Here is a 27,081-nt window from a genome sequence, read left to right as displayed (position 1 = left end):
CTGGCAGACTAAGGAGGAATTTGGAGGTATTACATGGATGGTACTTTCAAATTTTAGTGTGAGAACTGCATGTTGTGATCTCCTAGTTGTGTTCGCATTACCACTTAAGCTTTTATTAATCATTGTAACCAAGGTTATTTTGTTCTAACAACTCTCAGGGGAGATTTTACTTTGTACTGACACACATAAGAGTTGATTTCAAAATTTGATTAGAAGAGAATGACAGTTTGAAGTTGAACAAAAAAATTTTCCTTATACAGTAAAATTAAATATTTTAGGCGAATATTTTTCCTTATTCTTAATAATTAAAACTCAAGTTATAATTTTAAGAAGAGATTATTAAATCAATATGTATTTCTGTTGGTACAGAGTCAGAACCATTGAAATGGACTGTAATTTGCTTTTAAAAATGTATTCATACTAAAGGGATAGCAGTAAATCTTTTGTCTTTATTTTTTTAAGGCAAGAGGAGCAGACGTTCCAGAAATTCCTGGAGACCTCAGTCTTAAGACATGTAGCAGTACAGCCAGTATGAAGGTTAAACATGTGAAAAAGTAAGTATAATTTTACAGTGGGTTTTTTTAAGTGAATTCCTCTAAATGGAAATCAGTTCTTTAGTTCTCTTAAAACTTTAATTTAGATTTTTTGCGAAATGAACTCTTACTGTCCATACATTAAATTATACTGTCAAACCTTCAATTATGACTCAACTGTTAGCGGAAGAAGCCCGATGATTGTCTGCTTGCCTAAAAATATACTTGAATTTTGCTCTTGCAACAACTTTTATGTCATTGTCTATTGGGTTGCTCTTGTTCAACAGAAGCAATTCAAGTATGTCTTTCTTGGTACCTTTAATACGTGCTTTCATTCATTTAGAAAAATCAGTTTTGGTGTTTGAATTAGGAGGTTGCTGTTTCTCGGCTTTGGCATTGAGAAAGTCTGAAATGGATGCCAGTATTTAACTCTTAAGTGAAATATCTGAAGGTATCCGTTTCAGTGTTAGACAGAAAAACCATCTTTTCATCTGGTAAAGGGTTAGATAGCTATGTTTTCATTCTAAGTAGAGAAAAGACAAGGATAAAAATGTTCATTCTGCATTCAGACCCACCAATCCAGGACTGATGGGCTGTGACAACATTCACAGGTAAAATCTGGTTTTGTATTTTGTGGTGGGAATGCTGCTTCTGGTTAGAAGCTGGCTGTTCACAAGTTTCCATAACATTCACCAAAAGCATAGTTTTTCTGTGGCCATTTCTATGGCCATTTTCTTTGGTCAAGATTAGGAAAGTACTATACTGATGCTTTTCATTTTATTTTATTTTTTGGTTTTGCCCCTATGCACTGAATGTAATCTCGATTTGATTCTGTGTATTTCTGAGAAGGTTTGTGTGGTTATATGTACTCATGCGCATGTGCTTAGTTAATAGTGTTGCTTGTTGCATGAGCTTTTAAACCTGTTTTATTTCCTCCTTAGGCACAGTCATTGTGACTGTTGCAGTATCTTGTATCTCATTTATTTCATGTACTTCAGGTTACCCTTCACTAAAGGTCACTTTCCGAAGATGGCTGAATGTGCACATTTCCATTATGAGAACGTTGAGTTTGGCAGCATACAGGTATATTTGAAATATTTCCTATATACTGAATTAAGACATACCTATACCTACATCTATGTATCTGACAGGTGACACTTAGAAATAGGTTTTTCTATTGTTGTCTTACTGGTTGATGGGAAAACTTTTCTTCTCTTCTGATACCTGATGACTCCTATTTCAAGTGGAAGCAGTATAATGGAATCAGCACAAATTTCAGAATTTCTATCAGATTTCTAAACAGAGTTTGTCACTGTTCTGTAGCGTGAACTCTTATAGCTGTTACCTGAAGTTGTTAGTTGTGTTGGGTGGTGGTGGTGATGGATAAATCAGAGTCGGAACGAAGGTGGAATAGGGGTTAGGGAGAGAAGTGCTAATGGAGGTTTTTTCCCCAGTATTTTTTCATATTGTGAAGTATAGTGTTGTGTATACATGTGTATGTGTATAAGACACGTACATTTATACACATGTTATTTACATATATATGTACATTTTAAAGCCTCAGTTAAAAGATAGATGTTTCCGGTGTCCCTCTTATGTTGCACTTATACCATGACTTTTGTAATATTCATTCCTTTACATTTTAAAAATAGTTTTACTACCTATATGCATTCTTTTTTTTTTTTTTTTTTTTTTTTAAGGGCAGCACTGCGGCATATCGAAGTTCCCAGGCTAGGGGTTGAATTGGAGCTGCTGCTGCTAGCCTACACCACAGCCATAGCAGTGAGGGATCCAAGCCACATCTGTGACCTAAACCACAGTTCACAGCAATGCCGGATCCTTAACCCACTGAGCAAGGCCAGGGATCGAACCCGAATCCTCATGGTTACTAGTCAGGTTTATTACTGCTGAGCCAAAACAGAAACTCCCCTCTGTGCATTTTTAATCAGCGTGGTATTTAGGTTTACCTGGTTTTGAACTTCGTATAATTGGAATTATTCTGATTTAGTCATCAGATATTTACTGAGCAAGTGCTATGTACGAGGTACTATTTTAGGTGCTTTGGCTATATTAGTGAATGAAAACAACAAAAGTCAAGGACATATTCTTAAAAAGCATAGAAGATGGCCAACAAGATTAAGAGCTATATGGTTAAAAAAAAAATAGAATTGATAAGAATCAGGGGTCCTTGGAGGCAGGTTGAAATATCACATCAGGGTGGGCTTCATTATTGAATATATTTCTTCTTGCTTCTTTCATTTAACATTGAGAAATTTAATCCCTGTAGATGTTTGTAGTTACAGTTTGTTCAGTTTGTTCACTGCTGTGAATTAATCCATGTATGTCACAAGTAATTTTTTGCTTTTATTTGTTTGAAATTTGGGTTGTTGTCAGTTTTTGGCTATTTTAAAGAGCATCTCAGTGAACACTGTATTACACAAATCTTGATGTACATATGCATTTCTCATGGTTTATAACTGAATTTCTCATGGAATATACCTGAGAGTGTAGCAAAACAGAACACAATTGTGTGTGCTGTGGTGTAGCTCCCAGATGCAGCTCAGATCCTTCATGGCTATGGATGCAGTATAGGCCAGCAGCTACAGCTCCATTTCGACCCCTAGCCCAGAAACCTCCATATGCCACAGGTGTAGCCCTAAAAAAACAAACAAACAAACAAACAAAAAAGTTGCCTTCATCTACTACTCATGGTGTATTTCCTTTGCCCTCAGAAAGAAACTTGGCTGGTTGTAGTTCTTTACGTGGTGAGGTGGCTCAAACCTTCATTCTGGGTCTGGACATTAATGGTCCTGCTTGAATTGGGTTCTTGTTATTTTCCATTGAGTCTAATGATAGGGCAGGGTGATACTAAGAGACACCCTAAGGAACCTCATGTATTCCAGACACACTCTTCCTTACCTCCATTGTGGAGTAGCTGTCCAATTTCCCCTGGTAGTCAGGATCACACCAGCCAACACCACAATTCTCTTCTTTGCCTGTTGATTTAGAGGCATAAGGAGCCCATTGTGACTGAGCAGCAGTCTTAACTTTCAGTCCAGTGGAATCATTGTTGTGTCTTCTGATGGAACTAAGACCTCTAGGCCAGCAGAACATATATTCTCGGAGACAGGAAGCACCAGTTTTGCTAGTGAGTTACTATGAGTAGGATTGAATGGTGCCACTCCCATTTTCACCTCTTGTTCCTGGTTCTCCAGTCTGATTAAAGACACTAATGACTCTATATCCAATGCAAAGAGAGCATGGCCAGTCCATGACATGATGGGGGCAATAGAGAGATGCATCATATCACCACTAGATACTTGGAATCAAACAATTTTAAGAGATGAGAGTCTGGGTGAACATACATATGCTATCTTAGTCAAACTAATGAATGTAATAAGATTTTAATTTCTCTAGTGATCAGTGATGTTCAGCATCTTTGCATGTTCTTTGGAGAAATGTCTATTCACATTCTTTCCGCATTTTTGAATTGGGTCGTTTAGTTTTTGTTGTTGAGTTTTAGGAATTCTCTTTGTATAACCTGTTTATTTCTTTTAATCTGAAGTATGTCTTCTTGAAGACATCAGATAGTTGGATCACTTTTTTTAATCCCTTGTGTCCATCTTTGTTTTTTGATTAGAGAGTTTAATCCACTTCATCTAGATTAATTACTGATTAGGAAGAACTTACCTCTGTCATTTTGCTATTTGATTTATCATATGTATTATAGATTTCTTGTCCCTTACTTTCTGCATTAGTCTTCGTTTGCTTTTAGTTGATTTTTGTAGTGAAATGTTTAAATTCCTTTCTCATTTCCTTTTGTGTCTATTCTATAGGTGTTTTCTTTGTGGTTGCCATGGGAATTACATATAACATCCTAAAGTTATAACACTGTAATAACTGTACAAAAACTGCTCCTTTACGGCTGTTGATGTCATCTTTTTACACTGTATGCCCCAAAACATAATTTTTTTTTTTTTTTTTTTACTTTTAGGGCCATACCTGCGGCATATGAAAGTTTTCAGGCTGGGGTCAAATAGAGCTATAGCTGCTGGCCGACACCATAGCCACAGCAATGCCAGATCTGAGCCATGTCTGCGACCTGCACCACAGCTCGTGGCAATGCCGGGTCCCTAATCCACTGTGCGGGACCAGGATCAAACCCGTATCCTCACGCATGCTAGTTGGATTCCTTTCCACTAAGCCACAAAGGGAACACCACTAATAATTTTTTAAAATACGATTGTCTCTTCAGTTATGCAGAAAACAAAATAAGGAGTTAACGACTAAGTAATACTTGTTTTTATACTTAAATTTTTTTTATTTATTTATTTATTTATTTATTTATTTATTTATTTTTGTCTTTTCAGGGTTCCACTAGTGGCATATGTAGGTTCCCAGGCTAGGGGTCGAATCGGAGCTGTAGCTGCCGCCCATGCCGCAGCCGCAGCAACACCAGATCCAAACCGCATCTGTGACCCACACCACAGCTCATGGCAACGCTGGATCCTTAACCCACTGAGCGAGGCCAGAGATCGAACCCATAACCTCATGGTTCCTGGTTGGATTCATTTCGGCTGTGCCATGACGGGACCCCTTAGACCTAAATTTTTTGTAAAAAGTACTAGCTTTTTGGAGTTCCCATCGTGGTGCAGTGGAAACGAATCCGACTAGGAACCATGAGGTTGCGGGTTCTATCCCTGGCCTCGCTCAGTGGGTTAAGGATCCGGCGTTTCCATGAGCTGTGGTGTAGGTCGCAGACGCGGCTCGGATCTGGCGTTGCTGTGACTGTGGCATGGGCCGGTAGCTGTGGCTCTGACTCGACCCCAAGCTTGGGAAACCTCCACATGCCACGGGTGTGGCCTGAAAAGACAAAAAAAAAAAAAAGTATTAGTTTTTTAAGCCACATAGAAAATAAGGATTGGTTACAAAGTGTTATTACACAGTCCCAGATTTTATGGTTGCCTATGTATTTACCTTTCCTGAGGTCTTTACTTTTTCATCCATTTTCTGGTTATTGTGAAATGTCCTTTCATTCCAACTTGCAGGACTCCCTTGAGCATTTCGTGTGAAGTAGGCCTAATGGTAATGAGCTTTCTCAGGTTTTATTTATTTAGGAATGTCTTATTTTATCTTTTGCTTTTGAAGGACAGTTTGCTGGATATATTCTTGGTTGACAGTTTTATTCCTTTAGCGATTTGAATTTATTGGCTCGCCACCTTCTGGCCACCACAGTTTCTTCTGATAAGATAGCTCTTGATAATCTCAGTGAAGATCCCATATGTGTTACAAATTGCTTCTCTCTTGCTACTTTTGAGATTCTCTCATTATATTTGGCTTTTGAAAGTTTGATTATAATATGTCTTGAATGGGTTTCTTTAAGTTCATCTTACTTGAAGTTTGTTGAGTTTCTTGGCTACTTTTATTCATATCTTCAATCAGATTTTAGAAGTTTTCGGTGATTATTTTCTTCAGATAGTCTCTTTGCCCCTTCGTCTCTCTGTTCTCATCCTGAGACTCGTCCTGAGACTTGTCCGAGACTCATTCTAAATGTATGGGATGGTATCCCATAGGTCCCTTGGGCATTTTTCACTTCTTCACCCTTCTCTTTTTTTATTCTGTTCCTCAGACTCATTAATTTCCTTTGTCATATCTTCAAGTTCATTGATTGTTTCTTCTGATCCCTAAAATTGGCCCTTAAGGCTCTCCTATAAAATATTCATTATAGTTATTGTACTTTCAGGTACAGAATTTCTTTTTAGAAATTTATTTTTGATGGAGTTCCCATTGTGGCTCAGTGGAAACGAATCTGACTAGGAACCAAGAGGTTGTGAGTTCGATTCCTGGCCTTGCTCAGTAGGTTGGGTATCTGGCGTTGCCCTGAGCTGTGGTGTAGATTGCAGATGAGGCTCGGATCCCGCGTTGCTGTGGCTCTGGTGTAGGCAGGCGGCTACAGCTCTGATTAGACCCCTAGCCTGGGAACCTCAATATGCCGGGGGAGTGGCCCTAGAAAAGTGAAAAAGACGAAAATAAATAAATAAATTAAAAAAAAACTTAAAGAAATTTCTTTTTGTTGACATTTCCATTTTGTTCATGCATCATTTACTTTCTCCACATTGTCCTTTCATTTTGTGGGGCATCTTTAAGACAGTTTTCTTAAAATGTTTTCTTAGTAGATCCACTATCACTTTTTTAATGGATTTCCTTGTTGATTTATTTTTTTCCTTAGAATGGGCCATGATTTTCCTATTTCTTTGTGTAGCTTGTGGGTTTTTTGATTCAGACATTTGAATGTGGTAATATGGTAAGACTGGAAATCTGATTTCCCCCCTTCCCTAAGGTTTGCTGTTTTGTTTGTTTGTTTTAATTGTTGTCTGCTCACTCTGTGCCAAGGATAAACTTAAGGTCATATCAGGTGTTTCCTGAGCCTGCACTTTTCCCTGGGCATATGTGGTCACTTATAATTTGCCTCATAAATGCAGTTGCTTTGAATGTCCTCGTCTATAATGTCTGGTTCCCCAAAGGGGAAAAAGAGAAAAATTAAGGGAGGGCAGGTTCACTGGCCTTTTAAATTCTTTGTCAGTTGCTTCGGCTGGTGGTGGAGGGTCTTGCAACAATATGGGGGGTGGGTGGGTGTAACAACAGTGGGTGTCCCCCTCTTTGCACTTCTGCTATCAGAAGCAGCAGTCAGAGCATGGATCCTTTTTCTTTGTAGGACAGGATACATTTTGCTGGCTGTGGCTCTCACACACTGCATGTAAGTTGCTCCTTGAGTGTATGTGCCATTTGCTGAGAGATTGAGGATGGGTAGTTGCTGCTGTGCTAAGAGCTGACCAAAATTTACCATGATTTATCCTCCAAGCCTCCCCCTGAAGGTCCCAAGCCTTCAGTAGACTCTAGAGTAACGAAATAATTGTGTAGACAGACTCTGCCAGTGCAGTCATTGGTGGGAGATTGCTGTTGCTTCCTACTCCATCTTCCCAGAATCCCCATCTCAGAATCCTTACTTATTTTTAATATAGGATTGACAAAAATATGTTCTAAGGAGAAAATAAGTAGGAAAACTTAGTAAAATGTGTCGGGAATAGGTCTTCAGCTTTTGTCTCAGCCACTCTGTTGTATCCCAGTGGGTTATTCATATCGTCAGTTGACTGACTCAGTTTGTTGCCTGTCACCCTGTCTCAGTTGAATACCTTCTTTTTTTACACTTTGATCTTAGGAATTTCTGTTGTGGTTTTCCAGTGTTCGTACTTATAGCTCTTTCTCAGATATTGGAAATTTATGATTGAAATGGGCTATTGTGTCCTGGAAAATATCACTGTCTGCTAGATATTTATTTATTTATTTATTTAGTCTTTTTGTCTTTTTGTCTTTTCTAGGGCCGCACCCATGGCATATGGAGGTTCCCAGGCTAGGGGTCTAATCGGAGCTGTAGCTGCCGCCCATGCCGCAGCCACAGCAACACCAGATCCAAGCCGCATCTGCAACCTACACCACAGCTCATGGCAATGCTGGATCCTTAACCCACTGAGCAAGGCCAGGGATCGAAGCCACAGCCTCATGGTTCCCAGTCGGATTCATTAACCACTGAGCCACGGCGGGAACTCCTGTCCCCTCAATTTTTAAAAATCTGACAATATTATATTTAACCTTAGGGCTTTCAGTTATAAAATGAAAATGATTATTCTTAATCCTATATGTTATGGATTCTGATTCTCAATTTTATTTAGACTGAAAGACACGATAATTTAGATGTAATGGTTAATTTGGGCTAGTAGTATCATTACCATGTAACATACAAAGGAAATTTTCATACTCTCTCCTTTGGATTGTGTATTTAGCTGACTTCTCTACAACTTCACTTTGGTGACTAATAGTATCTTAAATTTAGCATATCTAGACTGTCTTCTCTCAAACCTGTTCTACCTGCTCTCTTCTCCAATTTGGTGAATAGCAGCTCTGTCTTTCCAGTTCCAGAGACCAGCCAAACTGTGGAGTCATCTTGGATTTTTTTTTTTCTTTCTTTTGTTACTCCTCGCATCCAGTCCATCAGCAAAACTCTTGGCTCTGTCTTTAAAATGTATCCAGAATCTGACCACACCTACCTGTTTCTCGGCTCTCACCTTAGGCTTGCTATTGTCCTTTTTAAGGGGATTATTTTCCGTAGTCTTGTATAGCTGACACCACAGCAAGAATGATTCTTTTCAAATATAAGTCAGATCATGTCACTTTTTCAGAAACTGCAGTTCTTTCTCTTCTTTTTCAGAGTAAAAGTAAAATTCTTTCAAATTCCCTGCGTGGGTTTACAAGATCTACCTTTAACATCTCTGACCTCATCTCTTTCTTCTCTTCCCCTAAGACATAGTGTTCTGGGCACAGATGCTCTGCTCTTCTTCCCACGTACAGGCTCCCTCCTCAGGACCATTGGACTTTGTTTCCTCTACTTGGAAAGTTCTTCTCCCTGGATATCCATGTAACTTGCTCCTTTCCCTTTTTGAAATATTTGATCACATGTTGTCTTTACAGAGACAGTGTACTTTCCGTATGTAAGATGGCAACTTGTGGTCACCAGCCTTCTTTGTCTCTCCTCCATAATTTATTTTTCTCCATAACATTTGCCACCATCTGATAGGCTAAATATTTTGTTACTTATTCTTTTTTTTCCCCCACCTTACCATCTACATAAATGAATCACTTAATCAATATTTTTTGAATGAATGGATGAATGAATTTGTTTGAGATGAGATCAAATTTGCTTTAAAAGGGCTCTTTTAATATTGTGTGTTTTTCACCATTTAAATTTGCTCTTCTATGATAAGACTATATTTCTTATGAATGTACATTTATTTGTTGTAAACCTCAAATAGAATGGATGAGGAAAACTGTTAATGCAAAATAAATTTCCTTTGTGCTGTATTTCTTTTGTTAACTATTTATCATGTGTCTGTCTCGAATGTTTCTATATATTTATAAAATAACAGTATCTCCAGATAGAACAACTATCTAGCTAGCTATCTATAACCTTTCAAAAATATAGATGGAATTCTATACATACTATCTTAAAAACTGCTTTTTTACTTGAAATAATATCTTGGATATATATTTTTATTTCAGTAGTTTGGACTTACCTCATTCTTTTTCACAGCTACATAACATTTCATTTTATTATATCATAATTTGTTTAATCAGTTCCCTGTTGATGGATATTCCAAGTTTTATTGATGTAAATATATCCATTAAATAAAATCCTATAAGAGGATTCACTGGGTCAAAGGGTATAGACATTTAAAATGTTGACAATTGTTGCTAAGTTCATTTTTGAAATATGCCAGTTTATGCAGTGATTAATTATCGCATCTTTTCCTCCCATTGACAAGCACTGTTGACTTTTATAATTTTTGCCTATACTGTATAGGTGAAATATGGCAGCTTCTTACTGTAATTTGCATTTCTTTAGTTATGAGTGAAGTTGTACATTATTTTATGTTTATAGATATTTTGTATTCTCTTTCTATGAATTGCTTTTATATCCTTTTTCTGTTTTTAAAAAGATTATTATTATTATTATATTTCATTTTTCTATCATATTAATTGTTCTCTACCAAAGGACTAGACAGAACAGTGGACTGATGAGTGTGGAAATGGTTGGATACTTGTGTGTGTATACACTTAGTGTGTGATAAAGGTTAGCATTTTTGGATCCATTGGAAAAGCCCAGTACATGCTGGTCTATTCCACCATGCACTGGAAATAAGTATGCCGAGTCTGTGTCCCACAAGGACCCAAAGAGTTGGGTTCTCTAATCCCAGATTAGAGATGGATCTTTGAGAGATGAGATGACTTGCCAAGGGTCACACAGAGAATAAGTGGTAGAGCTAGGATGTGAAGCTAGGCAGACTGTTTCTAAGGTGCCAGGGTTAGCTGTTCCGGTTTCTGGTATTATTCTCCTAGTCACCTCTAGGTACACCTGAGTGTTGGGTGTCACATCTCATTAGTTGAATAGTTCTTTCTAATCCACCCTTCTTTTCTGTTCCTATCTCTTAGTTTAAATCTTCATCCTCTCTGGTTTGGACTCTTCCATGGTCTTTGAACATGCCTCTGTTTCATGAACTTGGCCTGAAATACAGCTCCAGTGATTTCAACCTCCGTGTGAATCCTTTCTTGGTCTCCTACTGTCAATTACACAAAGTTGTCACGTTGTGCATGATGCAGGGAGTTCCCTGGTAGCTCAGAGGGTTAGGGATCTGGTGTTGTCACTGCTGTGGCTCGGGTCATTGGTTGATCCCTGGCCCAGGGACTTCCACATGCTATGGGCCTGACCAAAAAAAATAAATAAATAAAAAAGATTTGCTTGTAAGCTTCCACACATCTTCCCTGCCTTTTATCCACTTTTATCTTACTTTTATCAGATTAAACTATTCATTTACTAAACAAGTCATGGTCTTTCCTATGTTTTAACCTTTCTTCCTATCATGTATCAGGAATTCTAGTATCTTTTAACCAGTATCTAACCAGCTTCTTAAAAGTTTTTCTAATCTACCTCTCTTCCTACCTCCAATTCCCAGTAGATGAGTTAGTTTCTGAATCATAACACATATTTTTTCAGATTGATATGTCATATAGAAAATTCATATAAAATAAAATTCATCTTTTTCATTGAAGTAAATTCATAAAACATAGAATTTACCGTCTTAACCATTTTAAAGTACATAATTCAGTGGCTTTTAGCACGTTCAAAATGTTTATCTGTCACTACCATTAAATTCCAGAATGTTTTCATTACCTCCAAAAGAAACCTCATACCTCTTTTTTGTTGTTGTTAGTTTGTTTTTTCTTTTTAGGTCTGCACCCATGGTATATGAAAGTTCCTAGCCTCGGGGTTGAATCAGAACTGTAGCTGCCAGCCTACACCACAGCCAGAGCAATGCCAGATCCAAGCTGCATCTGCGACCTACACTACAGTTCACAGCAACACCAGGTCCTTTAACCCACTGAGCAAGGCCAGGGATCAAACCCACCTCCTCTTGGATACTTGTTGTGTTTGTTCCCATTGGGCCACAGTGGGAACTCCAAAACCTTATACAGTCATTCCCTGTCTCCTTCCTATCCAACTCATGGCAACCACTAATTTGCTTTCTGTCTCTATAGATTCGCCTGTTCTTGACATTTCATCTGAATGTACTCGTACACTATGTACTCTTTTGTGTTGATTTTTTTTACTTAGCATAGTATTTTCAAGGTTCATTCATGTTACAGCATTTATCATTCCTATCTATAGCTAAGTAATATCCCATTTTGTGGGCATCCTACATACTACATATTGTTAACTGTTCTTTAGTTTGTGGTCATTTAAGTTGTTTTGCTGCACATACAGTTTTTATGGCTCTTTCTTTTTTTTTTTTTTTTTTTAGGCCCACACCTGAAGCGTATGGAGGTTCCCAGACTGGGGGTCAAATGAGAGCTGCAGCTGCTGGCCTATGCTACAGCCACAACATCAGATCTGAGCCACATCTGCAACTTACACAGCAGCTCACAGCAAAGCCGGATCCTTAACCCACTAAACAGGGATTGAACCCGAGTCCTCACGGATAATTGTTGGGTTTGTTACCACTGAGCCACAATGGGAACTCCCATGGCTCTTTCTTCATCATGTCCTTTGAAGCATAGAAATTTATAATTTTGATAAAGTCTGGTTTATTTTTTTTCTTTGGTTGCATATGCTTCTGTTGTTATATCTGAGAATCCATTGCCTAACCCAAGAACATGAAGATTTATTCCTATGGTTCCTTTTAAGAGTTTTATGGTTTTAGCACTTACGTTTATGCCTGTGATCCATTTTTAGTTAATTTTTGTATATAGTGTGATGTAGGGGGGTCCAAATTCATTCTTTTGGATGTGAATATACAGTTTTCTGAGCATCACTGGTTGGAAAGATTGTTCTTTTTCCCTTGAATGGTATTGACACTCTTGCTGAAAGCCCTTGACAATAGATGTATGAGTTTATTTCTGTACTCTCATCTCTGTTCCTTTTGACTATATGTATTCTATACCAATACCACACTATTTTGATCACTGTAACTTTGAAATGTGTTTTGAAATTGAGAATTGTGGGTCTGTCAACTTTGTTCCTTTTTCAAGATTGTTATGGCTATTCTGGATCCCCTGTATTTGCCATGAGTTTTAGTATCAACTCTTCTATTTCTTTTTAAAATAAAGGTAGTTGAAATTTTTATAGGAATCATATCGATTCTGTAGTTTACTGTGCAGAATACAACCATCTTAATATGTCTTCCATTCCTTGAAAATGAGGTGTCTTTCCATATTCTTTAATTTTTTTCAATAATATTTTTTAGTTTTAGCATGCAGGTATTGTACGTTCTTTGATTAAATTTATCCTACATATTTTACTCTTTTTGATATTGTTGTTAACATTATATGTTTTTATATCACTTACCATTTTCTGCTTTGATTTACTTTTATTTATTATTTGATATTCATAAACAATTTTAAACTCTTTGCGTGGATATTTCTCATTTTTTCTTTCTGCAGAACTCAGCACAGTCTTTCAATAGTAGGAGCTCAGTAAGACTCTTGAATGGGAAGTATGGCATGGTGTTTCTTGTGAGGTGTGTTGGGAGTCATTCATTTAACAAGCACTTGTTGCATGTTGGCTGTGTTCCAGGCAGGATACTGTATGTTGGACATATAAAAAAGGATGATAACATTATTCCTTCCCTTGAGATGTTACTGTTCATATGCGGGAGGCTAAAATATATTAGGATTAAGATGTTAGCTTGAGGCTAACTTTATATCTTCATTTATTTGTACCTGCAAATATATTTCACAAATATGGAGAAATGAACCCTGTTTTGAAGAATCATAAAATGCTGCACAAAGGAGGTGACATTTGATTGAGTAGGAGTTCCTGGGACACTATGGGCAAAGACCAATTCTCAAAAGGCCGTGTAGTTATTACGTCATTATTTATAGTAAAAAATTAGAAATAATTTAAATGTTCAGAAGTAGGAATGGTATAAATTATGGGCTATTCATACAGGAAATTTTATGCAGTCACTAAAAATCATGTAGAATAGTTACTGGAGTGGTAACAGTGGTCATGTTATATTGATAAATTAAGAAGAACTCCAAGGAAACAATATAGAGGTTCCTTAAAAACTAGAAATAGAACTACTGTATGAACCAGTGACCCCACTCCTGGGCATATATCTAGAGAAAACCAGAATTTGAAAAGATGCATGCACCCCAATGTTCATTGCAGCACTATTCACAATAGCCAAGACATGGAAGCAACCTAAATGTTCATCAACAGAAGAGTGGATAAAGAAGGTGTGGTACACATATACCATGGAACACTGCTCAGCCACAGAGAAGAATGAAATAATGCCATGTGCAGCAACATGGATGGACCTAGAGATTATCGTACTAAGTGAAGTAAGTCATACAGAGAAAGGCAAATATCATATGATATCTCTTATATGTGGAATCTAAAAAAAACTGAAACATGTGAACTTATTTACAAAACAGAAACAGACTCACAGATTTCAAGAACAAACTTATGTTACCAAAGGGAAAACATGGAGGGAAGGGATAAATTTGGGATTAACATATAGACATTACTATGTATAAAATAGATAACCAGCAAGGACCTCCTATATAGGCCAGGGAACTCTACTCAATATTCTGTAATAACCTATATGGGAAAAGAATCTGAAAAAGGATGAATATATATTTATATATAACTGAATCACTTTGCTATACACCTGAAACTTAACATTGTAAAGCAACTATTCTCCAATAAAAAATATGTCTATGTAAATATAAAAATAATTGAAATAATTATATTCCAATTACTTGGAATTAATTATATAATAATGTAAACGTAAAAATAATTAGAAGAATTTGTTGGAAAAAGATAATAATTATAATTTTGGAAGGAATGCTTTGGTAATACATTGGCAGAAAAGTGACTTCTATGTAAAAAGCAGAGGGGTGCAGTATTTTTTCATGGCTGGTTTTGTAAAACAGAATTTTTCTTCCTCATTCTGGTTTCAGAGTAGTTCTGAAATCTTGGGTCCCACCTTTTGAAAGCAAAGTAGGCACTGAGCATCCTTGAGCATTCCTGTTTCTAATTTAATTTTTACCTGATAAAATAATTCCCAGGCTTGTGTATATTGTCCCAGTGAATTTGGCAGCACATATGCTTTAGATTGCGGGGATATGTTCAAATCCTGTCGCAGCTGGCTCTGACTTTCTTGTTCAACTATCAGTTCACTATCTTCAGTTGTAACATGTGGTTAAGATGACATTGTCCTGTAGAGGAAAAAGGACACTGGTGTGTGTGTGGTGGGTAGGGAATGGGTGCGGCCAGCTGGCCTTGTGCTCTCATTGTGCCATACTGTCTTGACCTCGAGGGAGGTTGTTGGTTAATCTTGGTCCTATTTTCTTTATCATCCTGGTGAAAAGGAAGTGCAGTTTCTGTATACACGAGAATAACTAGATGACAGCTAATAATCCTACTAGCTAAGATGTTGTAGATGAACTGTGAGCTCTGGTTTAAATGAACTGGGGAGGGAGCAGGAGAAGCTGTCCTATGTCATGTTCTTATTTTAGTCCACTTTATAGAGCACGAATAAGCTATCCTTAAAAATTAGTAAAAATCAGGAGTTTCCGTCGTGGCGCAGTGGTTAACGAATCCGACTAGGAACCATGAGGTTGCGGGTTCGGTCCCTGCCCTTGCTCAGTGGGTTAACGATCCGGCGTTGCCGTGAGCTGTGGTGTAGGTTGCAGACACGGCTCGGATCCCGAGTTGCTGTGGCTCTGGCGTAGGCCGGTGGCTACAGCTCCGATTGGACCCCTAGCCTGGGAACCTCCATATGCCGCGGGAGCGGCCCAAGAAATAGCAACAACAACAACAACAAAAAAACGACAAAAAAAAAAAAAATCATTACTCTGGTCATAGAGATAGATTGTTCAAACATATTTATATTCCTGGGAAACACTACTTTGGGGCTGAATATTTAAAAAAATAAATTCCTTTTTTCACTCTATCAAAATTTTATAGTTTTTGTGTGTATGTTCATTAGTGGTGTGGATCTGTATATTGTACCTTTCCCTAGCCTGACTTGGAGAACTTCACTGTACCATATCTTTTTAAAAATAAATATCTTGGGGAGTTCCCGTCATGGCTCAGTGGTAATGAACCCAACTAGAATCCATGAGGACACGGGTCCTATCCCTGGCCTTGCTCAGTGGGTTAAGGAACCGGTGTTGCTGTGAGCTGTGGTGTAGATCGAAGATGCAGCTCAGATCCCGCTTTGCTCTGGCTGTGGTGTAGGCTGATAGCTACAGCCCCGATTTAACTCTAGCCTGGGAACTTCCATATGCCATGGGTACGGCCCTAAAAAGCAAACAAACAAACAAAAAAATCATGGAATAGTTTCTGGAAATGGGAATTACTTGTTCTTTGAAGGTTTAGTAAAATTTTCCTTTTTGGTTCCCATTGGAGGGATTAATCGTTAATTACCATCTCAACTTATAATTTTTTTTTTTTTTTTGTCTTTTGTCCTTTTAGGGCTGCACCTGTAGCATATGGAGGTTCCCAGGCTAGGGGTCTCATCGGAGCTGTAGCCACTGGCCTATGCCAGAGCCACAGCAATGCCAGGTCCAAGCCGAGTCTGCGCCCTACACCACAGTTCACAGCAATGTCGGTTCCTTAACCCACTGAGCGAGGCCAGGGATTGAACCCTCAACCTCATGATTCCTAGTCGGATTCGTTTCTGCTGCGCCACGACAGGAACTCTTCAACTTATAATTTGATTATTGGTCTAGTCAGTGTCTCCTTAGGTCAATTTTTATCATTTATATTTTCTTAGAAAATTGCCCATTTAAAGGTTTTCAGATTTATGGGTGTAAGTTGTCCATAAGATATATTCTTTTTTCTTTTCTTTTGTCCTTTTATGGCCACACTTGTGGCATATGGAAGTTCCTGGGCCAGGGATTGAATCGGAGCTGCACCTGCAGGCCTACTCCTCAGCCACAGCAACACCAGGTCTGAGCTACATCTGCGACCTAAGCCACAGCTTACAGCAACGCTGGATCCTTAACCTACTGAGCAAGAAAGCCAGGGATCGAACCTATATCCTCACGAATTCAACGTCGTGTTTTTAACTGGCTGAACTACAGTGGGAACTCCCATAAGATGTATTCTTAACATTTGGTCTTAGCAAGAAACCAACTTGGGGTTTTATTCATCATCATTATTCATTCCCTCCTCCTTCCCTCCCTTCCTCCCTTCATTTCCCCCTTCGTTAATTGCTAAGCACCCTTTTTCCTTAGATAAAGAAAGTTGTATAAGTACCATTGCTATTTTACTCATTTTCAGCCATTGCTTTTTAATAAGTGCATTTGTGTTTGAACATTTTCTCCCTGAATAGTACTTTGAACAAACTCTAGGGTTTGATGTGTAAGTGTCATAGAATATTTTGTTTAGAGAAATTGGAACCTGAAAAAAAAGATTAGCAATTACTAGATATGGCTTGTTATTTATTAAGTAAAACCATATGTAGTTTTATATTATGGAAATGTACTGTCTTTTTTGCACTTCTGCCTTATTGTATTATCTTCATTGTCCAAAAACAAAGGTTTATGCACATTCACATTCAAAATATTTTTTAGTATGCAGGGAAAAAAATCTCTTGCAACATGGAAAGGTATAATCAGTTTACTCTGCTTTGTAAGCTGTTGAGGCTTGCTTCTCTTTCTGCTGTGCTTTATGTGATACTGCCATCTAGTGTGTAGAATAGCAACTGGCTATGTATGCTTCACATTTTCTTTTTATCATTTGGTTATCTAAAGCTGTGAGATCATGTTTCTTTTTATCCAACTTCATATAAAGTTTTTTTTTTTTTTAATCTTTTTGTCTCTTTCTAGGGTCACAGCCATGGCATATGGAGATTCCCAGGCTAGGGGTCTAATCAGAGCTGTAGCCACCGGCCTACACCAGAGCCACAGCAATGCCAGATCCGAGCCGTGTCTGCCACCTACACCACAGCTCACGGCAACGCCGGATCCTTAACCCACTGAACAAGGCCAGGGATTGAACCTGCAACCTCATGGTTCCTAGTCGAATTCGTTAACCACTGAGCCATGACGGGAACTCCAATTTCATGTAAGGTGTTAAGTTAAATTAACCGGAATGTGAGAGCTCAGGTTTTGACTGAAATACAGCACAGAAAAAGTACGAATCTAATACCTATTTCTTGAGTGTTCTCTACTACAGCTGCTATGCAGGGGGCTTGGAAATGCTGCTGTGGCATAATTCCCAACTTTTAGGTTGTGCGTTTATTTCAGTCAACACTTTCAGCAGACACATTCTTGCCTTGATACTGAGAAATGTGGAGCAAAAGTTTGACCTGAGTGTAGAAATGTTGAGTAAAATATAAAATAAAAAACCCTGAATTTTCATTTTACATGAAGTAACCAGAATTATTTTTATTTTTTTATTATTTATTTATTTATTTATTTATTTGCTTTTTAGGGCCACACCTATGGCGTGTGGAGGTTCCAGGCTAGGGGTCTCATTGGAGCTACAGCTGCTGGCCTACGCCACAGCCACAGTAACATCAGATCCAAGCCGCGGCTGCGACCTACACCACAGCTCACGGCAACGCCAGATCCTTAACCCACTGATCGAGGCCAGGGATCACACCTGTAACCTCATGGTTCCTAGTCGGATTCGTGTCCATTGCGCCACGATGGGAACTCCCAAAATAACCAGAATTGTAATAAAAAATACAACCTGGCATTTATCGAATGCTTTCTGTGAGCCAGATGTTATACTAACTACTGTTTGTATGCTGTCTCATTGACTCTTCATAACAGTTTCAGTTGAGTAATGTGAGGTAGAAAGAGCTTAAGAACTTACGTAAGGTCACAGCTGGCAAGTGATAGGAGTCTGTGTTTGAATCAAAGCTGCAGAGCTATTTTTCACATTCTTTTTAAAAAGTACCAGGAAAGGATAAACAGACAGAACTACTGTCTTAATAAGCAGGAATAAACCATAGTTTGGAAATATCTTATGTCTTTAATGTAATTGAAAGTAAAAAAGTATGATAATTAATAGTGCAATATGACCTGTATGCTCTTAAGTAAATTCCTTAACTTCTGTGGTCCTGTTTCCTCATTTGTAAAATAGAAATAAATATATCAAACCAGATTGATCAGTAGTTTTAAAGAACTTTGGAGAAGGCAGATAGCCTAAGGAACTTTGGTAAAGTCAGACCATAACCTGGCAAATGTAGAAAATAACACTTTTCTGATGACCTGAGGATAGTGGTGTCAGGATTGGGACAAGGGATAAAGAAATTCTTTGCAAATAGGAGGCTTTATAACTATAAAGAATTTTGTGACAAACTACCCCTCCCAAGAGAGACTACTGTATTGATAATATTCTTGGTGATCTGGCAGTCAATTTATTTCAATATAATATTTCTTTTAACATAAAAATTAACTTTATATAAAATTGTGAAATAGAAAAAGGTAAATAACAGCTACCTTTTCTGTAATTATAATTAATTTAAAAATTTCACTCCATTTTTAGGTAAAATTAAACCCATGGCTTGGAGTACTGAAATTGTAATGTATTTAGAAGGTTTAAGGTTTAAAAATAAAGCTAAAAGAAACCAGAGAAAACACTTTATTATATTTTTCTTCCGTCGAATAGCAACACCAAAATCTTTTGTTACCAAATTGTTAACAGGTAAGATCATACATATGGATTCCACATTTTTGGTTTCAGTATTTCACTATACTGGTATAATATTTAGCAAGTTCAGTGGATATTGACTAAGTGTGGTTTCTTTTGGAAACAGACTACATTTTCTTTCTGAATAAGAATTCATCTAAACGTAGACATTAAAGTTTATAGAAATATATACCAGCAATAAGTTTTGGTACTTATCTCTGAAACTTTCAGACATTAATAGAATGAAGTAAATCAGGAGTTCCTGTCATGGCTCAGCGGTAACAAACCCAACTAGGATCTAAGAGGATGCAGGTTCGATCCCTGGCCTTGCTCAGTGGGTCAAGGATCTGGCGTTGTCGTGAGCTGTGGTGTAGGTCACAGATGGGCCTTAGAATCCTGTGTTGCTGTTGCTGTGGCTTAGGCTGGCTGCTGCAGCTCTGAGTTGACCCCTAGCCTGGGAACTTCTGTATGCCACAGGTACGGCCCTAAAAAGAAAAAGAAAAAAAAAAAAAAAGAATGAGGTAAATCAATGAAAAGTTATTTCTTCATTTTTGTAGTCTATTTACAGTTTCAAGATTAACTTGTAAATATTTCCAGTTAAGTAAAAAACAAACTTTTTCTTTTGTCTTTTTAGGGCGGTACCCTCGGCATATGGAGGTTCCCAGGCTAGGTGTCTAATTGGAGCTGTAGCTGCCGGCCTATACCACAGCTCACAGCAACGCTGGACCCTTAACCCACTGAGCAAGGCCAGGGATCAAACCCGCAACCTCATGGTTCCTAGTCGGATTCATTTCCGATGTGCCACAACGGGAACTTCAAAAAAAAAAATCTTATTTAGAAAAACATATTATTATGTATGTAACCATTTGAAACAAAAATTGTGATGATTTTACTCTTCCCACCCCTACCAGAAAGTTTTCCTCAAACCAAAACAGATTAATCTCAACCCTTCTTTGCTATGCATTCTATAGTAATACCTCCTCGTCTACCTGGAAATCTTTGTCATTTGAGGGGAGGATTTGAAATGAAAAATTCACAGTAAGTTATCAGTGCTGCTGTGATCCAAGTACTGGATTTTAACTGTATCTCATTTGAGATAATAGTCCAGGAGTTAGGTGTGTAAAATTGGTTGAATGATGAAAAAATATATCATGTATTAGAGTCACATTAGACATGGAGTATTTACTTCCAGGCATGTGGCTGAATATGCTTGCAAAAATAGTATTGTTGGAGTTCCCGTTGTGGCTCAGTGGTTAACGAATCCGACTAGGAACCGTGAGGTTGCGGGTTCGATCCCTGGCCTTGCTCAGTGGGTTAAGGATCCAGTGTTGCCGTGAGCTGTAGTGTGGGTCGCAGACGTGGCTTGGATCTGGCATGGTTGTGGCTCTGGCGTAGACCGGTGGCTACAGCTCCGATTAGACACCTAGCCTGGGAATCTCCATATGCTGCAGGAGTGGCCCTAGAAATGGCAAAAAGACCAAAAAAAAAAAAAAATAGTCTTGTTGAGTCTGAAACTGTGATGGGTCTCAGATGTTACTCTACTCAAAGGCTAATGAGTCAGCTTGACACAGTTACAGACACACACACATACACACAGACACATTCTCTGTCTTTCTAACAGAGATGTGAGGTCTCTGAATCACAAATCAGTCCTTTTTCATAGAGGAACTTGGTTTGGGTTTCCTTATGCCCCAATTCTCCGTAAGGTAATGCAGTGAGAACCAGATCTGCCCTATGGGTACAGTGGGGTTTTGTACCATAAGAGACACCCTCTGAAATTATGAAACGTGTCGCTTCTGTAGGGTAGCTGGCACTTCTGTTGATTTGTCTTTCTGTAGTTGGAGAGAGGGACCTTTGCTTTGGAATGTAAGAACATCCTCTCTAGGGAAAAGAAGGAAAGGTCAATTTCATGGATACACTGGAATGTAAATAGGTGGCTCTGGGGAGAGAAAGACTTTCTATGTCTCTGGAGGATTCTATCATTTGAGTTCCCACTAAGTTGTCCTTTAACCCCCGTGCTGAAGCTGTTTGCTTAAAAAGTTTTGACTGGGCATACACAAATGTGAAAATATTCATGACGTATTATTTCCTGGCAAGTGTATATTCTGGAGTGAGCATCAATAAGATAGAAGATGTGAATTTGTTATTCTGTCATTTCATCTCAATTCCCATTGTTCTTCATGCTGTTGGCCTCTCATTGAGCTGAGGGTGGTTCTGCTGTTTAAGGATAAGCAGACCACTTCCTTCATCTGGTATTCACCTGAGGAAAGAGGGCTCTGATCCAGTTCTGGAAGGAAAAACTGACGATTATGTTTATTAAGATGCATGCAGGTCTTTAGCTTTTCCCTAATAAATTTTTTTTAATGATTTTTATTTTTAAGCTTTTTCCTAAGACATTTAAATGGCAGTTTTGTCTATTACTGATTTTGCCCTATATTCCGAAATGAGGTGGGTAGCGAATGAAAGACACCCTAAGTTGTAACTCTAAATGTAGAGTTCTTCTTCCACTTGGCGTCCTCAACTCAGTGGTTTTGAAGTAGTATTTTCAGTGTTGAATATCAGGATGCTGATGGTAGGGGTGAGCAGACTGCATAATATTGTGCAACAAATTATTTTTCATTGTTTCCATATCTACTACAGGCTTCAGAGATGAAGAAAACTGTTTACAAACTCCGTAGGTATGTCATAGTGAAATTGCAACCATAATGGCATTATAAAAGATGAATAAAAAGAAGAGAACTCTTTGCTCCATTTGCAGCCTGTTGATCATGCTTTGATGAATGGTTTTTATGTGGGTGGGGTGATGTAATTTTACCCATCTTTACGCTGATTTCCATTCTCCATGCAGAGAAAGGATTTTTTTTTTTTTTTTTGAACATTTGAAAGCTTGCTGAATAGAGTTGTATTTTTAAAGATCCTAACAGCACTAATTTCAGATTGGTATCCATGGTGAAAGAAAAGTGAATTCAATATAGGAAAAATAACTTCAAAAATAGATTTGTAAGAAATCCAGAAGGTATGGGACTTGGCAATTCTGTTTTCCATTCCTTTTAGACAAAGAAGTGTGGTATCATTAACTTGGAGCAAGTAAAAATAATTTAAGTCACTAACTCATGTCATGAGTTTCTATCAGCAAAATGTTGTCTAATCTTTTACAATGTATACTCTTGGTACATGTGGTACGGTACCGTATAAAACATCTTGATGTTCACTCTTGAGTATAGAAAGTCTTAAAATTCATTCAGAGTGGTTTTACTGTATATTTTGTTTGTGCTGGGTACTTATGTGAGTATCATTGATAAAGTAGATAAAGAGATTCTTTCCTCAGAGGAAACAAGCAAATATACCAACAAAAGTAGTAAGGTAAAAATATAATGCCTACTGTAGGAGTTTTCATAGGTGTTCAAAGGCCAGAGGGGTTATTTCCTGTGGCATTCAAGCGAGGCTCTGCTAAGGAGCGAATAGATTGTGGATATGCAAAGGTAGAAGTGAAGAGTATTAGGACAGGGAAAAACAGCAGAGGCAAAGGTACCTGGAAGGAAAGAGGATGAGTGGGTTAGAATGATTGTGGGAAAACGTGGCTTAGAAGATAATTTGGAGAAATGTCATCCTTCAAGCCTCATCTAAAGTATTTGAACTTTACATTAAAATTAGATTCTTCTTAGAAACTGAGAAAGTTTTGAGAGATTTTGAGAAGAGAGTACCATTGTCAGTGTACTAGTAGGGCATGGAAAGAGATCAGTTAGAAGACTCCTATGGGGAGTTCCCATTGTGGCTCAGTGGTTAACGAATCCGACTAGGAACCATGAGGTTGCAGGTTCGATCCCTGGCCTCGCCCAGTGGGTTACAGATCTGGCGTTGCCGTGAGCTGTGGTGTAGGTTGCAAATGCGGTTCGGATCCTGTGTTGCTGTGGCTGTGGTGTAGGCTGGCGGCTACAGCTCCAATTAGACTCCTAGCCTGGGAACTTCCATGTGCTGAGGGAACGTCCCTAGAAAAAAGAGAAAAGAAAAAAAAAAAAAAAAGACCACTATGTAATCATCTGGTCTGTAATTGTCTAGACCAGGTGCTCTGAGGCCCAGAACTCGGTAAGTAGCAGTGGAGGATGGGAAAAAAAGGAACAGATGTGAGAGACAAGTTTTGGGAGATAGGAGAGATGACAAACATTTTTATCCCCATTTGTTACTCACCTTTTCACTTGGTTTATTGTGCCCTTTTTGTGATAACTTTAAAAACTTAGATGGAGTCAGTTTTATCTGTCTGCTGTTTTGCCCTTTTCATGTTATAGCTAAGACATTCTTCCCTACCCTGTGGGCACAAAGGTATTTTCCTGTATTTCCATTATTGTTATTATTGATACTACTACTACTTTATGTTAAAAGTTTTGATTTTCATGCTTTCACATGTTTAATTCATCTGGAATTATACTTTGAATATGGAATAAGGTATGAATCTATTTCTTTTTTTTCTTCTTTTTTTTTTATTTTGCTTTTTAGGGCCCCACCTGCAGCATATGGAAGTTCCCAGGCAAGGGGTCTAATCGGAGCTCTGGCCACCAGCCTACGCCAGAGCCACAGCAATGTGGGATCCGAGCTGCGTCTGCGACATACACCACAGCTCACAGCAATGACAGATCCTTAACCCACTGAACAAGGCTAGGGATCGAACTTGCTTCCTCATGGATACTAGTCAGATTAGCTAACCACTGAGCCACAATGGGAACTCTTGAATCTATTTCTTTACCTAGTTCCTTATTGACTAAGTAGTATTTCTTTTTCCCTGTGGTTTATAAGGCCCATTTGGTTATATATCAGTGTCCAAATATGTGTGTCAAGTATCTGACTGTCTTTTTGGATCCATTGGTCCATACTCTGTCCCTTCGCTAGGATCACACTGTCTCACTGTCTTAATTGGTTCCTGTTAAACCTTGTTAAAAGACAAACACTTCAAATCATAGTGATTTAATACAGCAACCCCTTTATTGTGTTTCATGATTCCCTGGATTGACTCAGATGGCAGCTCTCTGTTGGTCTCCCCTAGGTTCTCTCATGCAGTTGCAATCACATGGTGATGTCAGCTGGGAATGGATTTCTGGTGCTCCATTGATCCCCCCTGTGGTCTTTCAGATTTCAATGGTGTTCCATACTTTACAGCCTTTACTGCTTTCTCTCCAGTAGCATTGTGTGGACTTTCTTTTTCTTTCTTTCTTTCTTTCTTTTTTTTTTTTTTTTTCTGTCTTTTTGCCTTTTCTAGGGCCACTCCTGCGGCATATGGAGGTTCCCAGGCTAGGAGTCTAATCAGAGCTGTTGCTGCCGGCCTATGCCAGAGACATAGCAACGCAGGATCTGAACCGCGTCTGCGACCTACACCACAGCTCATGGCAACGCCGGATCCTTAACCCACTGAGCGAGGCCAGGGATCGAACCCGCAACCTCATGGTTCCTAGTCGGATTCGTTAATTACTGCGCCACGACGGGAACTCCTGTGTGGACTTCCCACTGGTGGCTTAGGGCTCTAAGAATAGGCAAGCAGAAGCTGTTAAGACTTGTTAATCACTAGTGTTGGAAGAACATTGCTTTCACCATGTTTTATTGGTTCAAACAGTCATAAGCATAACATAAATTCAATAAAATAAAACAATAACAAAAGGAAGGGGGAAAACTCTACTCTCGATGGGAGGAATAGCAAGTTCACACAGAGAGGCATTGAATTGTAGCCTCATTAAATCATGATATCCAATAGGGCAAATCGCCTACCTTCAAAATTATCTTGGTTATTTTTTGCCCATTGTTTTTCCTTTTACATTATAGGTTCTTCTCGACAAATACTGTGAATAGAAAAGTAAGCTATTGAAACTTTGATAAAAGTTGCATTTAATCTGTAGGTTAATTGAGGGATAATAATTTTGTATATTGTACTGAGTTTTCAAATCTGCATGGATTTATTTATATCTCCCTTCACGTCTTTCAGTAATGTTTGGTAATTTCCCCTGATATTCAGCACCTTTTGTTTGGTTTATTTTTAGATATCTCATAGTTTTTACTGCTAATATGAATGGAATATTTTAAAATTTTCATTAAAGATTAGATTCTGTTAATTACTGAAATGCTATTGATTTTTTTCACATTTAAAAATTCACTTTGAAAACAGATTTATTGAGCTATAACTCAAATTACCATATAATTTACCAATTTAAAGTGTGTGGTTCAGCTTTTTTTAGTATATTCACAACATCGTGCAACCATCAGTGAAGTCTAATTTTAGAATATTTTCATCATTCCAAATAGAAACCCTGTACCATAATCAGTTATTCACTTTCATTCTCAGACCTTCCCCTTTCCTTTCCCCCTCCCCCCACCTCCAAGATACACGCAGTCTGGAAACCACTAATCTACCTTCTGGCTTCTTTTTTTTTTTTTTTTTTTTTTTTTTTTTGCTTTTTAGGGCCATACTCGGCAGCCTATGGAAGTTCCCAGGCTAGGGGTTGAATTAGAGCTACAGCTGCTGATGGCCGCGGCCACAGCTGTAGCAACACGGACCCCAGCCCCATCTATGACCTACACCACAGCTCATGGCAACCCCAGATCCTTAAGCCCCTGATCAAGGCCAGGGACCAAACCTACATCCTCATGGATTCTAGTTGGGTTGGTAATCTGCTGAGCCACAACAGGAACTCACTACTTACTTTTTTTTTTTTCCTCCCTTTGTTCTGTTGTGATATAAGTATCTAGACATAGTTTTCAATGCTACACAGCAGGATCTCTCCCTACTTTCTGTTTCTAAGGATTTGCCTCTTCTGGGCATTTCAGGTAAATGGAATCATACATATGAATAAAAGAGACCCTAAGGAGAGTAACAGAGTTGAAGAACTCACTCTTCCTAATTTCAAAGCTTTCTACATAGCTAAAGTAATCAAAACAGTGTGGTACTGGCATAAAGACAGATGTATAGGCCAGTGGAATAAAACAAAAGCCCTCACATTGAGGGCTATTGATTTTCAGTGAGATTGCCAAGTCCATTCAGTGGAGGAAAGGACAGTGTTTTCAACAAATGGTGAAAACATCGCTTCTTTAAATAGACTTTCTTCCCCCTTTTCTCCCTCTTTTTCTGGGATACCAAGAATGCAAGTCCTGCCACATTTATTGGTATCCCATAATTTCTGTAGTCTTTCTTCTGCCTGCCTGCCTTCCACCTTCCTCCCTCCCTCCCTCTCTCTTTCTCTTTTGTTGGGAATGACCTCTCTTTGAGTTCACTAATTCTTTCTTTTACTTGATTGTGTCTGTTAATTGAAGTTATTTATTTAGTGCAGTCATTATATTCTTCATGACTTTTTTCTTTTCCAATGGTTTCTGTTTCATTAAACTTGTCATTTTATTCATGTTTTGATTCTCTCTGGTCAGTTATGGACACAGGCTGTACTCCCTAATCAGTTAGTGCCACTGGCTGTAGTTGGTGTTCAGTGGAACTGCAGGCTGGGTTCTATGGTTGGGTTAGGCCAAAGGCAGTTCTATGCATTTGGGTGGGATTTGGACTTTGCTTTTGGGTAGGGTTGCTCTCTGTGCTTTGTGGTTGGCTGTCCTATTGAGCATGGACCCCAGCTTGGAGAACTGATGATTGGGTCCTCTGGTCTTACATGGCTAACATTTGGCTCTGTGATTGTGGCCGGCTGGTCTTTCTGGTTGGGTGGAGTTGCTATTAGGGACACAGTGCCACTGCCAACATTCATTGTCTGGTCATTCTGTGCCCCATCCACTTCTTTGCTACCAGATGACCCTGGGCGGTCTACT

At 38.5% G+C, this 27,081-nt stretch overlaps 1 protein-coding gene across 7 annotated transcripts in view; it reads left to right on the top strand.

Moving 5' to 3' along the window:
- ARHGAP32 (Rho GTPase activating protein 32) overlaps positions 1–27,081 on the top strand; it is a 274,275-nt gene that overhangs the window by 131,882 nt on the left and 115,312 nt on the right. For 5 of the 7 annotated variants that reach the window (XM_013979563.2, XM_021063134.1, XM_021063133.1 and 2 more), the window contains 3 exons: positions 463–554; positions 1,103–1,144; positions 1,532–1,616. In XM_013979563.2, the coding sequence (XP_013835017.2) occupies positions 463–554; positions 1,103–1,144; positions 1,532–1,616 (219 nt within the window). The remainder of the gene's footprint in view (positions 1–462; positions 555–1,102; positions 1,145–1,531; positions 1,617–27,081) is intronic. The other 2 variants (XM_013979564.2, XM_021063135.1) reach the window with 2 other exon arrangements.

This window comes from Sus scrofa, chromosome 9 (assembly GCF_000003025.6).
Source record: "Sus scrofa isolate TJ Tabasco breed Duroc chromosome 9, Sscrofa11.1, whole genome shotgun sequence".
Lineage (NCBI taxonomy): Eukaryota > Metazoa > Chordata > Mammalia > Artiodactyla > Suidae > Sus > Sus scrofa.
This window is presented reverse-complemented; position numbering and strand designations above follow the sequence as displayed.